Below are 15,151 nucleotides of genomic sequence, written 5' to 3'. Positions count from 1 at the left end.
AATGTTAAATGGCCCACAGACCTCAAATAGCCACCCTGAAGTGTGAAATGGCCCCCCCCAATTGTTAACGCCACCCCACGATCAACGTCAACCCGAAGTGTGGCGAGCGCAACGAGCCAGCAAGGGGCGGCGGTACGCGTCCTCCGACCTTTTCATACCCCCACTATCCACGTCGGCGTGGAGTTGAGAATAGAAAGTGTGGCGAGCGCAGCGAGCCCAAAGCGTGGCAAGCGTAGCGAGCCCCGCGAGGGGACGTGGAATACAAGCCCGAAGCGTGGCGAGCGCAGCGAGCCCCGCGGAATACATGTTAAGTAATCCGTGTCCGCTCGCCACGCTTCGGGAGCGTGTTCCGCGTCCCCTCGTCACGCTTCGAGCTCGGTGGCTCGCTGCGCTCGCCACACTTTCTATTCTCAACTCCACGCCGACGTGGATAGTGGGGGTATGAAAAGGTCGGAGGATGCGTACCGCCACCCCTTTGCGGGCTCGCTGCGCTCGCCACGCTTCGGCTTGACGTTGACGGTGGGGTGGCGTTAACAATTGGGGGGGCCATTTCACACTTCATGGTGGGTATTTGGGGTCTGTGGGCCATTTAACATTGTTCCCTATGTAAAATCGCAGTAATCGCGTCGGTCGCATCGCATGCGATTTTTTGGCCGCATGCGATGCGACCGACGCAATTTTTTTCGTAGCGATGCCTAAGATCAAAATCGTGGGCGCCCTTCTAGGAAACAAGTACCTAAGTTGCTTGAAGGAATTAAACATATGCTTAAAGTGACAACTTACTCCTTTATTCTTATGCGATTTTACGCGCGTGACATAGAAAGACAAAATGTATTGAAAATAGAAATAGAAGTATTCACAGCCTTTGCTCAATACTAAGTTGATGCACCTTTGGCAGCAATTACAGCCTCAAGTCTTTTTGATTATGCCGCCACAAGCTTAGGACACCTACGTTTGGGCAGTTCTGACCATTCCTCTTTGCAGCATCTTTCAAGCTCCATCAGGTTGGAGTTTGGAAAAATGTATGTTTCAGATACATTAACAATTAACTTTCAAATTGGCAAATTAGGTGTTACAGTGTAGGCCTAGTAAGTGGTCTGGGGCTATCCAGCATAGATTTTTATCACTGCTACAGGTAGCAGTATGCATTAAAATGGATTTGGTGCACACACACACACACACACACAACTCACCCAGACTCTCTTCTTCTTTGTGGGTTTAGTGGGGTAATTTGGTCCCAGGCACTCTGGGTGATAGCTGTTGCGGCACTTGTTACACTCAAGGAGCTGCTACAAAGAGAGTAAGAGCACAGATAATTAGACACAACCAAGCATGGTTGGCATACGATATCATACACAGGAATACAAATGATGCGCAATTCCATGTGGGTGTACAGGATGAAGGCAGTTCGGCCCCCCAGATTAGACCACCACAAAGAATTCAGCAATTATTCATTCATTTTGTGGTTTGGGCAATTTGAACTTAAATCCTAGACAATAGCACGGCTATGTACCTTGTTGGCCTGCTGCTGCCTACCACAAACATGGCAAAACTTGCAGTTCCGGCAACACCAGTTCTCCAGCTGGTCTTCAGACGGTCTCTCTCTTTCCTCCAAGCAAAACCGGTGAAAGGGTTCACAACACACTTGGCAATACACAAACTTACAGAATAGACAAGAAAAAAAAAAAAAAAAAAGAGAAACGGTGTTACACGGTGACAATTGTGACAGCATTAAGGAAGGAAGAACAAACCTATAGGAGGTAATATAGTGATACTAAGAGACTAAGGCAGAGCAGACTAGGCAGAGATCGACTGCTAATGCCTGCTAGATTCATGTTCACTTAAAGAAACCTGATGCTGACTGATCAAATCTTAGTTATGAAATACTACTATAGGGACGACTTAGTCCCTATCTGCTCCTACCTCTAATCTCTGTCTTCACAGCTCCCTTTGTCCATATCCAGCAAGTTTAAAACAGATCATTTAGCTTTCACTTTCTGTTAAGGAGTAATATGGTCCGTCGAGTGGCCTCTAGTGGTCACTGGCGGTCCTTCACCTGAGGTGAGGAGTATCTAGCCATTTTTAAATATAGATAACTCACCTCCACATTTCCACTGCTAGCACAAAGGAAGCACACCACGCGAGGGGTGATTGGTACAGTTGTCAGGATACTAAGACCACCCATCTCCCAAACATTGCCCACCTCGCAATCATCCTGTAGAAGCAAAACAACCAAGAGGTAACCTGCAGATAGTTGTGACCTCTATGCAGAGATGATTAGTATGAAAGGAGGTTTACAGGTAATAACAAACCTTAAATTCTACGCGAATCCTATGTACCCCATCAGATGGGGCTTTCTGTCTGGATGTGCCATTACACACATTGAAAAGGTTGGAATTCAGGTCTGGTTTGCTGGGAGCCAGTGGCTTCTCCTACAAAAGCAAAATGTCCGTGTGTCAGCGCAGAAGGAAGAGACCAATGTCTTATAGCATAGAGCAGTGGTTCCCAAACTTTTTTGGTTTAAGGCACCCTTTGGGTCTCCATGATTTCATCAAGGCACCCTTAAGCCGGGATCGGCAGTGTGCACAGGCACAGCACACCCGGGCTGGCTTCAGTCGGCTGCGCGCTCACACAGTGCGTCCATGTCACTGTGGGGAGGGCTGCTTTGGGCAACCTCAGATCGGCAGGCACTATGTGGCTGTCCCCTTTGATGCCCCTTGTCGCTGGGAATGCAAGCCCCCCCTTCCTCCTACTCCATTCGACCGATAACCAGCCCTCTCCCCCCTGTCTCCAGCTGATTACACTCACATCTGCCCACCCATTGATCTGTCCTTAGCGCATCGCATCCAGCCCGCACAATACATAGACTGGCTCTCCACTGAGAAATGTGGCTGGCTGCCAGCAGGGTGCCTCATTAGTCACGTCAGCGGCGGCTCCCCTGTGACAGTGCTGCGGCACCCCAGGGAGCCGCGGCGCACAGTTTGGGAACCACTGGTATAGAGCATGTTGTGTTACACAGTAGCAGATTATCAGGCTGTCAGCAGTACATTCCCTTAATGGGACAAAGTTCTCCTTTTGAGGGTAGAATATTTTTAGGAATTACACACCCTACGAATTAGTAGCATTGCGATCTATGGCCACATTTTTATGGTACATACTAGCCTGGAGTTGCCCGGGAAAACCTTGGGCACTTTATAATTTCCCAAAAAATTGTCTTATGCTGTGCCAAAGGCCCAAGATTGTAATTTGTTAAAACCTCCACCATAATGTTAGAATGTGTTTGCATTCATACTCAGTGACAGCAATGAAATCAGGTGTGGTGTTCCTTCACCATATGTTTACCAGATCGTCAATCTTTTTTCCCCAGATCATTAAATCAAGGCAAATTTAACCTTGGTGTTAGCTTGAAGTGAACACCAAGAGTCCAGAGGAACCTTGTTGAAGAATTTGGCGGCTCTGAGTGCCACGGTGTGCGACAGGCATGCACACACTCTTCGACTTATTATATAGATAAAGGGGAAAATGAGCAACGAAATGGAATTTCTCTACAGATTATATATTATCGCATCTACCACTGATATAATACAACTGCAATATAAAAGAGTACAGCAGTATGAGAAACTCTCCATGTATTACGGTGTACTTGACAAAGTGTAGGCAACGATCTGAACATAATGAATGCAGTTGCATAAACAGATGTAGATGAAAGTGAAATGGACAGGCATACTGTGGACATGCAGAAGCCGAATACCTCTTTCATGTCGCAAATAACCTTTCACATCACAAAAATACCTGGGTCGATCCAGAGTTGTTGCCGGGTCGACTTGGGTCACTGTGCGGTGTGAAAGGGTCTTTTAAAATTTCCAGTGTCAGTTTCAAGCACTCTCTACTACCCCGCCCCCTATGACGTGCCGCGGCTTATCGCCGGGTCACTGTGGGAAGCTTCACCTTGCAAATGCTGGGTTGCTCCCAGGACAGGTACGTGTCCAAAGCCGGTGTGCGACCCGGCATTTGCAATGTGAGAAGGGTAAAAGACAGGTCAGTGCCCGTGATATCGACGCTGGGCCTGGCGCTTTCACATTAAACCCGGGTTGCTCATTATACAGAGGGCGACCTGTGTTTAACCCGGGTCAATTTGCCAGGTTGGTCGACCCAGGTTATAAGCTTAGTGCTTTGACACAGCACCTCGACAAGGGTTGACAAGCCACCAACCCAGCAATAACCCGGGTCTGAGGTGTGGAGTGAAAGGGCAATATGTTATTCATTCCATAAGCAGTGAGTTGCTACAGCCACCACTTCCCACTGTGTTGAAGCCCAAAATTTAAAAGGGACATTATATTATTGTTATTTATGATAAGAGAAATAGGAGAGAAAAAAATAGACTAAAAACACACAAACAATGCTACAAAAATAATCAGAGCTGTACATCACAAGTATAAAGAGAGAAAAGTGCAATGCAGGAGAAAACATACATAAGTACAAAAGTAGCCTAAACCTGCAGTAAGAGATGATATTCCGCAAGGCAATACAGGACATTCTAGAGGGCCAAAACAGAATCCCATTAAGAAGGAGCCTCATCCCAACATAGGGTAAGACCAACACCAACGATTTAGGGATACCACTTCTTCTAGAAAATAGCCATCTTACACCATCATCTACAGAGTGACTAACCAGGGCCTTCCCAGTATTTAGACAGGGGTACTTAGATGCTAGTCAAGTCCAAGCAGTAACAACATTTGGCAAAGTAAAGAGATAAAACAAATACCGATAAATAATTTCTTTGTGACCAGTTTTCTGATAAATGGTAGGTGCTATGTTCCCAATACATTCCCGAAGCCCAAAAATGTATGTATCCCAGGAAGGAGCATAGACTGTGCATGAAATTGTAAGGTAACCCACTCTTAGAACAATCTGCACAGCCATAGGGGTGTATATGGACAGTCATGTAATAAACCCAGTGTCACATACAAATAAATCTGTAAGTAACACAGGCATGACTTGACCCCTATGCTACGTCCAATACTCTGACCCAAATTAGCATCAAGCAAAGTTCCCCTCCACTTCAGCCACAGGAAGCTCATTAGGAATGTGATGAGTGTGGAGATCTCCTTATGGGAACCCAGCCACTGATACAAGAGCTTGACCAGGAAAGAAGAGATGGGTCTTAACCATTATTCAGTAATACCAGAACATAAAAGATGACTGTTGACCTCTATCTGCCATCATTCAGATATAAAATGTTGAATTCTCTGGCGTGAATTCAAATAGACACGAGCATCCGCAGCTAACTGACTTCGGCCTTTTATATTTAGATGTCCTCTAAGAGTTCTGTGCAGCCACAACAGTACATTCTGATTGCCATTGCCTACCTTCTCCTTGGATCTTGATCTTGGTAAAAGCCCCAGCCTTACAGATAATTTCTTCTGTTTGTTCTGCTCAGAGCCTGTTAATAAACAGAGTTTATTAATTTAACTGGAAACTTTTGATTAGTAGAAAAAAAAAAAGTTTGGATGTACTTTTATTTACATGGAATCCTTCAACAACATATTGTGGACCATATGGGGTGGGGTTCTGCAGAATGGCGGCGATGCTGTCGTAGTGATCATCCTACATCCCCTACATCTTTCAAAACCTATGCTGTTTCTCTTCCCTGCCTGGGGTGTCACTCTTTGTTGATTTGCATCTAGCACAGAATGGTCTGTATTTCAGCACTGATATGCAGACCAGACCTGTGCTAGAAGCACCACATCAGAGAGTGACACCCAGGCAGGGAAGAGGAACTGCATGGGTTTTTAAAAAAATGCTGGGTGCTAGAATGAACACTACTGTAGGATTCTGCGGATGCAGAACAGCACCACCATAATGCTATCAGACTGGTTTATAGCCCGGAAGGACCCGTCAAGGAAGTCTGACTTCAAGGGTAGTTAGCAGAAAATTTTTTTTTTTTTTTTACGGTAACTCCTATCACTAGCAAAAGTAATGAGGAGAGTGGCTGCGCTGGACAATACCAACATTCTGATAACAGAAGCAGAATCTGCAACTCACCCATCTCCGGAACGATAGACTGCTTCTTCCTCGCTTCACAAGGTGGCAATTTGGGGGCTTCTTTGCGAGAGGGCGGTGGAGGACTTGCTTGGGGTGGGATTATGTTCACAGCCGGCTGTGGGGAAAGCTGCCTTGTGGCTTTACGGAGAATAAGCTGCTGCTTGGGCTCACTGGTAGGTGCAGACTGGTTCTCCTCCTCAGGCTTTTCCTCTGGAGCCTTCTTTGGAGGGTCAATCTTTTTTGGGGGTGTGCTAGGTGTGGGGATAGGCTCCTCTCTCACAGGTAAGGGGGAAGTAGTGGCTGGTGCTACAGCAGTTTTCACAGCGGGTTCTGTTGGGGGCTTCACAGCTGGAATCTCCTTCTTATCAGACACTTTGGTTTTCTTTTCTTTCTTCTTTGCCGCTGTGGAAGAATAAATGGCACTTACAATATTGCGTTACACATGACAAAACACATGCTAAAGCTCTGGCACCAACTTACCCTTGGCTTGTTTCTGGAGGTAAGCTTTTGAGGGCATCCACTGCAAATTCTGACACTTCCGCATCCTGCAGAAAATAATATATATGATCACATAAGAAGTAGTTGCGTCCTGTGAGCTGGTCTGGACAGAAAAAAAGGGATTTCTGAGACAAAAGTACAATTTGACTATAATCTTGGGAGGTCTCTGCCCTGGCCATATGATGCTGACCGGAGAACGCAGAAGACTGGTGTCAAATACCAAACTTGACGTAAATCAGGAAAATGTTGCTTTAAAATAACATAAAAAAAAACAACAAAAATGCAATGATTTGCATCTAACAATCCCATAAATATCCTTACTTGCAGCACTGTTTCTTGATGTTGCGACCCCCAAATTTTGGCTTGTCCAAGCAGTTGGTGCAGATGCCACAGTCCTCGGGAACCTGACAGCCTGGACACTGACCGCAGCGGCGTGATCGCCTGCCCTTCTTTACAGGTGGCTCCTGCGGAGTTTTGTTGCGGGTGATTTGCTTGATGGGTTTGAGAGGTGGAGCTGGTGGGTCTGCATCCTCTGAGCCAGCTATAGAGGATTTGTCTACATAAGAAAAAGGAGGCAGAATGTGAACTTTGAGCAATATGAAGAACGATCCGCAAAAGATGCATTACTGTACCACACCCAAAAGTGAACATGATTGTACTGACTGTTACCTAGCGTACTCAGCCTGGAAGTATAGGTTGCTATAAGTGTCGCAATTTACTCAGGGAATTGGGAAAATTCAACATGTCTAAAAATCTCAATTTCGATCACGATTGTCAAATTTTTAACATGAGGAATTTCCCCAATCCCCCGGGAAAATCGCTGATCATCGTTTGTTACCAACTGCCGTTCTGATCGCATCAGGAAATAGGCAGGTGTATGGTGTTCTTAAACTAGGGGGGTGAGCGGGGGATGACATAGATCTAAGCTGTGGCTCACTTAAGGCAGCCTTATACCAATAGCGATATAAATGGAATAATTATTGCAAAAGATGAAGAAGAAGAAAATATAGTGGATACTGTGGTGAGGCAAATACCCCTAATGTCAGCATTCCATAAAGTAACAGTGTTCATGTTCCGCTCAACTATGTAACATCCTCTGTATTTACTAAACGCCGATAAGCTCACCATCATTTCCCATGGAAGACAGGACCTTCTCTCTTTCTTCCCAGGGTAAGGCACTCAGCGTAGGCATGTCATCTGGAAACACCGCTCTCTTGCGTCCCAATGCCACAGCAGCTCTTCGACAGACATGTTTGATCCTAGGTCCTCGCACAGAGGCCTCCGATGAATCGCTCTCCTGGCTCTGAGAAAGGCGGGAGAGTATATATTGCTACACATGTAGGACACTCAGTAGAATGCAAAGCAACTTATCAGCAGTCACATTCTGTTTGCCCTCATATCTCTAATAGGATAGGTTCTGAGGAACTAGATGGTTGTCACAGCAGTGAAACAGCTTATGCTTCTCTTTTACTGGCAGTCAGAGACCAAGCAGCCAAATATATCATTGCAATGAAACCATGTGTGGGGGTACATTCTGGTCAACAATGAGGAGATCAAGGTTAAACGTAGGACAAAAATGAAACCAATTGTCACGTAATTTATTTTTAAATATGGGTAAAACCAGTTTTCACCAACACATCCCTTTTTCGTTCTGACAGTCAGAACCCGGGATTAAATATTCCCCCTTAATCTCCTTTTACCAGCATTTCCCTAACATCATAAACCAGAGCTACTCATCTAATTCACTAGCAGCACCCAAAAAAGAAAATGTCCAGTTGTGCCCAGTATAACTACTTAATGCACATGATCATTTCCCTAGTGACAACTGAGGTCTTAGAAATAAGCATTACTAAATTTGATGAATAAAAATGGCATTCCGCCTAAGAATTCCAATGGGATAACATCAAATATAACATCACTATGATTCCGTATTCACAGCCATTTGCAAAGTTCTCTTAAACTTTTTTGCCAATCACCAAAAAAAAAAAATTGAGTGCAAGAATATGTATCCCATACTGAGCAATTCAATAATATATATATATATGTAGTACTCTCTGGATTGCCTTTCGATAACAAAAATGGACAGGAAAGATCAAGAACCTTCTTCATTAATACGTATGTGGCACAAGAACGTTAGAGCATTGCTCCGGCTACATAACTTGGAACCTATGTTTTAGCCCTGGGTTTACTGCGGGAGTAAGTGGGTTTAAAATGAAATAGCTCCGAGTGTTTTAGTGTAAGGCTACCCTGGACCCATATGTTACTAGATGCCACCTATTCTGGAATCACGCACCTGTGCTTTGGGTTGGTCTCCCTGTTTCCTCAGTTTGTTCTTTTCTATATTTTGGAGTTGACATTTGGCTGTTCTCAAGAGACTGGCCACATGCTTTTCGGAGACGGGAAATTTATTGGCTTGGTCCAACATGGAGCTTATCGTGGTGGTCGAAGACTTAACCGGATTCACTGGCTGGGCAGGGATAATTGCCTGGGTCTCTGTGGGTGGGGATTTGGCACTAGTGTCCAAGTCATGCTTCTCAGAGATTCCACGACCTTTCTTGGGTATCTTATTAGCGGAAACCGGTACTGCAGGTAAGGCGGCCGGACTTGCAGCTAAAGAGGGTTCTGCCATCACTGGTTTCTTCTTTGCAAATATTTTCACTGGTGTAGTAGGTGTGAGCGCTTCTCCATCGTTCCTGTCTTTGCCGCTTTTGCTTACAGAATCTGAGCCCTTCTTGCGCTTATCCTTTCTTGAGTCGTGAGAGTTTTCTTTCTCTCTCTCTTTTTCCCTACACCTTTCACTTTCCCTTTCTTTCGGCGCTTCATCTGACGTTCGGCTCTTACGACTCCCTCTGTCACTCTGTGGACTGGAGGGAAACCAAGGGAAAAGGGCAGGAGAACTATTGGAAGAGGAGGAAAAGGGCTCTCCTGGAGTGCTGGCTTGCTTTCGTGATTTCTGATTTCTTTCTGCAGAATCCCCAGGTGCTGGAGTAATCAAAGTGGAAGAGAAAGAAAAGCTTGGGTTTAAGGCACTAGTGGTAAGGGGACTGACGGAAATGTTTGGAAGTGAGGTGGATGACTGAGGTATGAGGGACGGAACATTGTTGCTGTTCTCCCTCCTACTCCGCGTTCTCATGGAGTGAGATGGTGACCTAGACTCAGAGCTGCGAATAGGACTGAAGACCCTTCTTTTCCTTCTTCGAGAGGACATTCCCATAATGGAAGAACCTCCACCGGAACGAGCAATAGATGGTGGAAGAGTGACTGACTCAAAGATGCGGGAGTGTGCTTCACTGGGAGTAAACCTGGGGGCACGGAGTATGGGGCTTCGCTTATGTACATCAAATCGACCCCCGGAGGTGTGTAATGGAGAAAATAGTCTTCCAGGAGCAACCACAGATGCAGAGTTAAACCCAGAAGCTGAAGCCATGCCTACATCCTCTGGTGTCAGTGGTGGAGGCCTAAAATTGTCAAATATGGGTTTTCGGATGAGGCCTTCTTTGGCATATTTAGCAGAGGAAAAGTACTGAGACTCTAATCTGGAATGCTTTTGGGAGGTCCAACGGAAGGTTGGTTCTCTCAGAATGGACCTCCTTTTTTCATGCATACGTGAAGCAGAGAGGAAAGGAGTAGCCATAGGAATAGTGGGTGGCATTAGCCATTTTGAGTGTTCAGAAAGTGTTGAAGTGGGCTGCAGGGGTGCAGGAGGACTCAGCAGCGGTGGTGGTGGAGATGCAGAGGACTGCTGAAGAGTTGGCTGAGAAATAATCTTCTTAGCTTGTCTGGAGTTAAAACTCCTGTTGCAATTAGGAAGTCGTCGGCTCCTTCCACCACTTCCATTGCTTTCTGAGACTGGCTGTGGGGTAATCACAGGAATCTCTGCAACACGCGCTTGAGTCTCTGTTACAGCAGGCGTTTCTTCTGAGGCCTGTGATTCTGTTGAGGTGTCAACACTGGGGCTGCTAGAGCGAGACTCATCAGAGGTGGCCTGTGAGGACTGCTGCGAAGCAGCACTAGACTTTTCACTAGATTCGCAAGATGCCGCACTGAAACGGCCATTTGAAGCAGTCTCCAGCCGAGCAATTTTGATAGGAGGTTCATAGTCCTCATCTTCTATAAACCTTCGAGGGGTTTTTATGATTCGGGATGAGACTGTGCTCACCACAGGCATTATAAACTGACGTATATTCTTCAGCTGTGTGCCTCCCTTACGCCCTTGAAGCTTTGCAGCTTCTAGCTCCATCTTTTTCTGAGCGCCCTTTTTGGCCTTTTGTAGAAGCTGCTTAGCGATGGTGGTGTCAGTCCTCTTGGAGGTGGGGATTATCCTTACAGGCTTAATCCGACGTGGGCTTTGCCGCACAGACACCCTGATTTCTTCTTTCGAGGGCTGTGGAGAATCTTCTTTTCGTCCCCTTTGGGTTTTTTCTGCTTGAGATTGTCTCAAAATAATTGCTGAAGGTGGCATTTTAAATCTTTCTGAGGATGGGGGTCTACCTCGTCTCCTGACTATTGGAACCGTTCCCTTCCGTCCAAGCTGCAGTTTGTCACCTTTGAACTTGGGTTTCAGCGGGGACAGTTTGACTGCTCTGAGTTTCTTGATTTTGGCAGCATGCTGAAAGGCGGCGGATGGCTTCCGCCGTGTTGTCTTCTCTTCTCGAGAAATCTTTGTGGTGTCTGGCCCATCGCGTTTTTCCTGTGCCAATTTTAACTTTACATTCCCATTTGCAGGTGGTCTTCCGCGTCGCTTTTCTTCTGGTTTACTCTCTGGCTTCTTTGCTTTATCTGGTTGTCTGAGGTCCTGCTTGTTATTTAGAGGGCTAGGTTTTTCAGTAGGTAGGGAAGGAGGATCGGAGCTTCTGGATAGACTGCTGCGTGGTCTTCCTCGTGGTTTTCTTGGAGTTGTCTGATCTGAATAAGAAAAAATAAAAGGTTTTGAGAATAATAGGCAGAAAACAGACCATGGATTAAAAACACTATTGACAATCATACACAACATTTCTGGATATAAATACAGGTTGTGTCTGCTATATCCAAAATACTTGGAAGTATCAGAGTTTTTTGTATTTTTAAATATTTGCATGAGAACTCTTGGGGATGGGACCCAAGTTTAAACAAATAATGCAATTTCATATACGCCTACAGCCTGAAGCTTATTCTATACAATATTTGAGTAATTTTGTCCATGAAACAAAGTTTGTGTGCATTGATGCATAAGAAATCCAAGGTTTCACTTTCTCAGTCATGCTAAAAATATATATATATATATATATATATATATATATATATATATATATATATATATATATATATATATATATATATATATATATATCTCCACTAGCGGTGGCACTCCCAATAAATCAACAGCGAGTCAGGTATACCTGACTCGCTGTTGATTTATAGGGAGTGCCACCGCTAGTGGAGATATTGTTGGGGTTCTGACGGGACCTCTGGGAGTGCACCCTTGAAAAATATTTTTTGCGAATTGGCGGATGTGCTGCTTCACCTGTGGACATTATATATATATATATACACATATATATATATATATATACACACATATATATATATATATATATATATATATATATATATATATATATACATACATACATACATACATACATACATACATACATACATACATACACACACACACACACACATACATACATACATACATACATACATACATACATACATACATACATACATACATACATACACACACATACACACACAGGTTGAGTATCCCGTATCCGGGCATCCCGTATCCGAATTATTCCAAAAACCGTGTTTTTTTTTTGAATAATTGGAATTTTTTTTTGTACTTCCCTAACCCTTTTTTTATACTTACCAAGTCCCCCGGCGTTCACGGCAGGCCTTCAGCATCCTCTCCGTCATCTCCAGTGGTCCCAGGAGTGCATTGCGCGAGTGTGTGCGCGCGCAGGGGACGTCACCGGCGCGCCTGGGAACTCGCACAATGCACTCCTGGGACCACTGGTGATGCCGGAGACGGTCCTGGAGGCCTGCCGTGGATGCCGGGGGACAAAGTGGATGCCGAGGGACCATCGGGGCACCACCAGGGGACAGGCAAGTATGTTTAAAAAAAAAAAAAATTCCAAAATCCGGAAAAATTCCTTATCCAGAATGCTCGCGGTCCCGAGCATTTCGGATAAGGGATACTCAACCTGTATTATAATAAAAATATTCTGGAATTTTGGAAATGGGACACTCAACCTGTAGTAAAGTAAGTTTGCAACCTAAAAGGCATTATTCAATCATAAAAGTACATTATATAAAGTTAAACACAGACAGAACAGAAATGTCTTTTTGTGGTGCATCTTAGATATAAAATTTAAAATTTATTAAAACTGTGAAATAAAAAAAATGCATAGGAGAGGTAAGTAGATGTCTAACCATTCAACAGTGAGTAAATCATAGCGAGGCACCGCGCCCGAAGCATAGCGAACGAAGCGAGTGTTGCGAGGGGATGCGGTGCATTTTAAACTGTGTCCATGTCGACATTCGGGTCAAAAACCAGTGAAATACCCCATGTCAACCTTTTGACTGTCGACTGAATGTCCTGTCGACCTAGACCCATGTCGACCTAATTGTTGTAAACCGAACGATCTCAACCCGCAGCATTAAGCAGCAAAGCCCACTTATACTATTTAGTGGACTGTCAAAACTGCAATCGGAGTGTCCAAAAGCACCGTTTTCAGTGCATCTGAACTCAGGGCGGTACAAACAGAAATAAAAGACACCCACAACACTTGCGCTTTATCTATAAAACAATTGAGGAGCTCCATCGGGTCGAACTTAAAAAAAAAAGAAAAACGATTGAATTCCCTTTATACAATAAGTGTACAGAGAAATATGAATTGGTGAATAACATAGCATGTATTACCTTGGGGGGATTTTGTGGGGCTTCGAGTTTTTACTTCATCATCGGGACCAAATCCTAGAAAATGATCTTCCTGCAGACAAAGACAATTCAAAAATAAATAAATAATTTAGCAAAACATAACTCCTCTCATTTCAGATTCTAGAACTGTAATTATCTTGGTCTATTGGTCAGTTGGCTGGATATTGACAGCACTCCAAGCACACACACGACAAGCAAACTGCATTCTCAGAAATGCCTACACTTGTAACTTGTAAGGTACAAAGCAGGCAGCGTTATAAAGCTGCAGTTTAATTACATAGTCAGACTCTAAAGGCCCCATACACTTATGAGTTGGGCCCGTTTCACCCGATTTCGACAGATCGGCCAGAGAAATCGGGTGAAAAGTGCCAGATCGCAAGTGTTTTATCTCAGATTCTGATCCACGGTCCTGTGCGCATCAGATTGGATGATCCGAGATCACAGGAGTAGCACAAAGGATGTGTTGGATCCCACAGTCCTTGCTCGTTTATCATACATTGTATATGACACATGCATATGTAGAACTTAGTAATGCAAGGTAGATCCCTCATTACACCCAACCTCACAATGGGGCAGATATAGGAAGCCTGGTGAAGAGACAAAGTTCAGATAAAGTGGAAGGTGATAATGCACCAGCCAATCAACTTCTGTCATTTTTTAAACATAGCCGATTGGCTGGTGCATTATCATCTTCTACTTTTATCCCTTCACCAGTCTTAATACATCGGCCCAATTGTTGGCTTCCACAATATGGAGTTACAATTCTATGTATTTTGACTTTTTCAGCAAGTTCGTATGTTGTAGTTGCCTCTTCAAACAGTACAGGTCCTCAAATATGATCTTTCCACCTGCAAATTTTGTGCATCCCTGCTGTAGGTGATAGGAAGCCATTCGATATCATGCATTGCATTGGCAAACCAAGATTAATATATAGGGTGGATAGGAGGATGTTAGCAATGATTACAGCTACCACTATAACTGAATGCAATCAGCAGTACAGACCCAAACGTGATGGCAGAATTCCTCGCCTAAACATTTCTACAGGGACAGGCATAGAGATCCAGGTAAGAACATACCCGTGAATAATAAAATGATGGTCCATTCCCGACTTCAAGAATCTGTTGTTACCAATGGGGAAACTATCCACTAAGGAACAGCAAGCAGTACTCCAGCAAAATCCAAGATTCTCAAAGTCATATATACCTAATGTATATATACTGGTGGATAGCTATAAGAACGCTGTGCACAGAACTCACATTTACAGACTAATAGTATTGCAGACTGGTCATTCACCAGCTATTGTGGCCAGAATTTCTTGTCCCCCACTTTTATCCTCTCTCCTCCACCAATATTTTCTCCTTAGCCCCCCAAAAAATGGGAAAAACTCATGCCTGCCATCTCTACCTTCTGTTGACCTTTTGCTGTCGAACTACTGACTGCCTAGCTAGACACTGTAGATCAAACCACAACCAGTATAGCAGTTAAAATGAATCATCCAAAGAAGGTATACTGTATATGTGGATGCTAATAACCAACTTCACATAAGTAACAGACACCTTTTGGGGCATGTTTATCATAAAAACTATGGAGGTTAATCCTACTCAGGCACAATGTACACATGGTAGATAGTCATCATGGCATCTCCCACCTTCACCGTGTTCACTGTTCCCATTTCAGCAGCCG

General features: G+C 44.4%; 1 protein-coding gene across 3 annotated transcripts in view; it reads right to left on the bottom strand.

The window, feature by feature from the left end:
* The window catches only part of KMT2A (lysine methyltransferase 2A), a 92,842-nt gene that overhangs the window by 40,202 nt on the left and 37,489 nt on the right, over window positions 1–15,151 (bottom strand). For 2 of the 3 annotated variants that reach the window (XM_083163020.1, XM_083163022.1), the window contains exons 2-12: window positions 13,451–13,520; window positions 8,837–11,448; window positions 7,669–7,846; window positions 6,865–7,099; window positions 6,526–6,590; window positions 6,046–6,447; window positions 5,370–5,443; window positions 2,313–2,432; window positions 2,102–2,215; window positions 1,514–1,660; window positions 1,194–1,289 (exon numbers count right to left, since the gene is read on the bottom strand). In XM_083163020.1, the coding sequence (XP_083019146.1) occupies window positions 1,194–1,289; window positions 1,514–1,660; window positions 2,102–2,215; window positions 2,313–2,432; window positions 5,370–5,443; window positions 6,046–6,447; window positions 6,526–6,590; window positions 6,865–7,099; window positions 7,669–7,846; window positions 8,837–11,448; window positions 13,451–13,520 (4,113 nt within the window). The remainder of the gene's footprint in view (window positions 1–1,193; window positions 1,290–1,513; window positions 1,661–2,101; window positions 2,216–2,312; window positions 2,433–5,369; window positions 5,444–6,045; window positions 6,448–6,525; window positions 6,591–6,864; window positions 7,100–7,668; window positions 7,847–8,836; window positions 11,449–13,450; window positions 13,521–15,151) is intronic. The other variant, XM_083163021.1, reaches the window with a different exon arrangement.

This window comes from Crinia signifera, chromosome 19, assembly GCF_055691185.1.
Source record: "Crinia signifera chromosome 19, ASM5569118v1, whole genome shotgun sequence".
Lineage (NCBI taxonomy): Eukaryota > Metazoa > Chordata > Amphibia > Anura > Myobatrachidae > Crinia > Crinia signifera.
The sequence above is the reverse complement of the archived record's forward strand: the minus strand, read 5'-3'. Positions and strand labels throughout refer to the sequence as shown.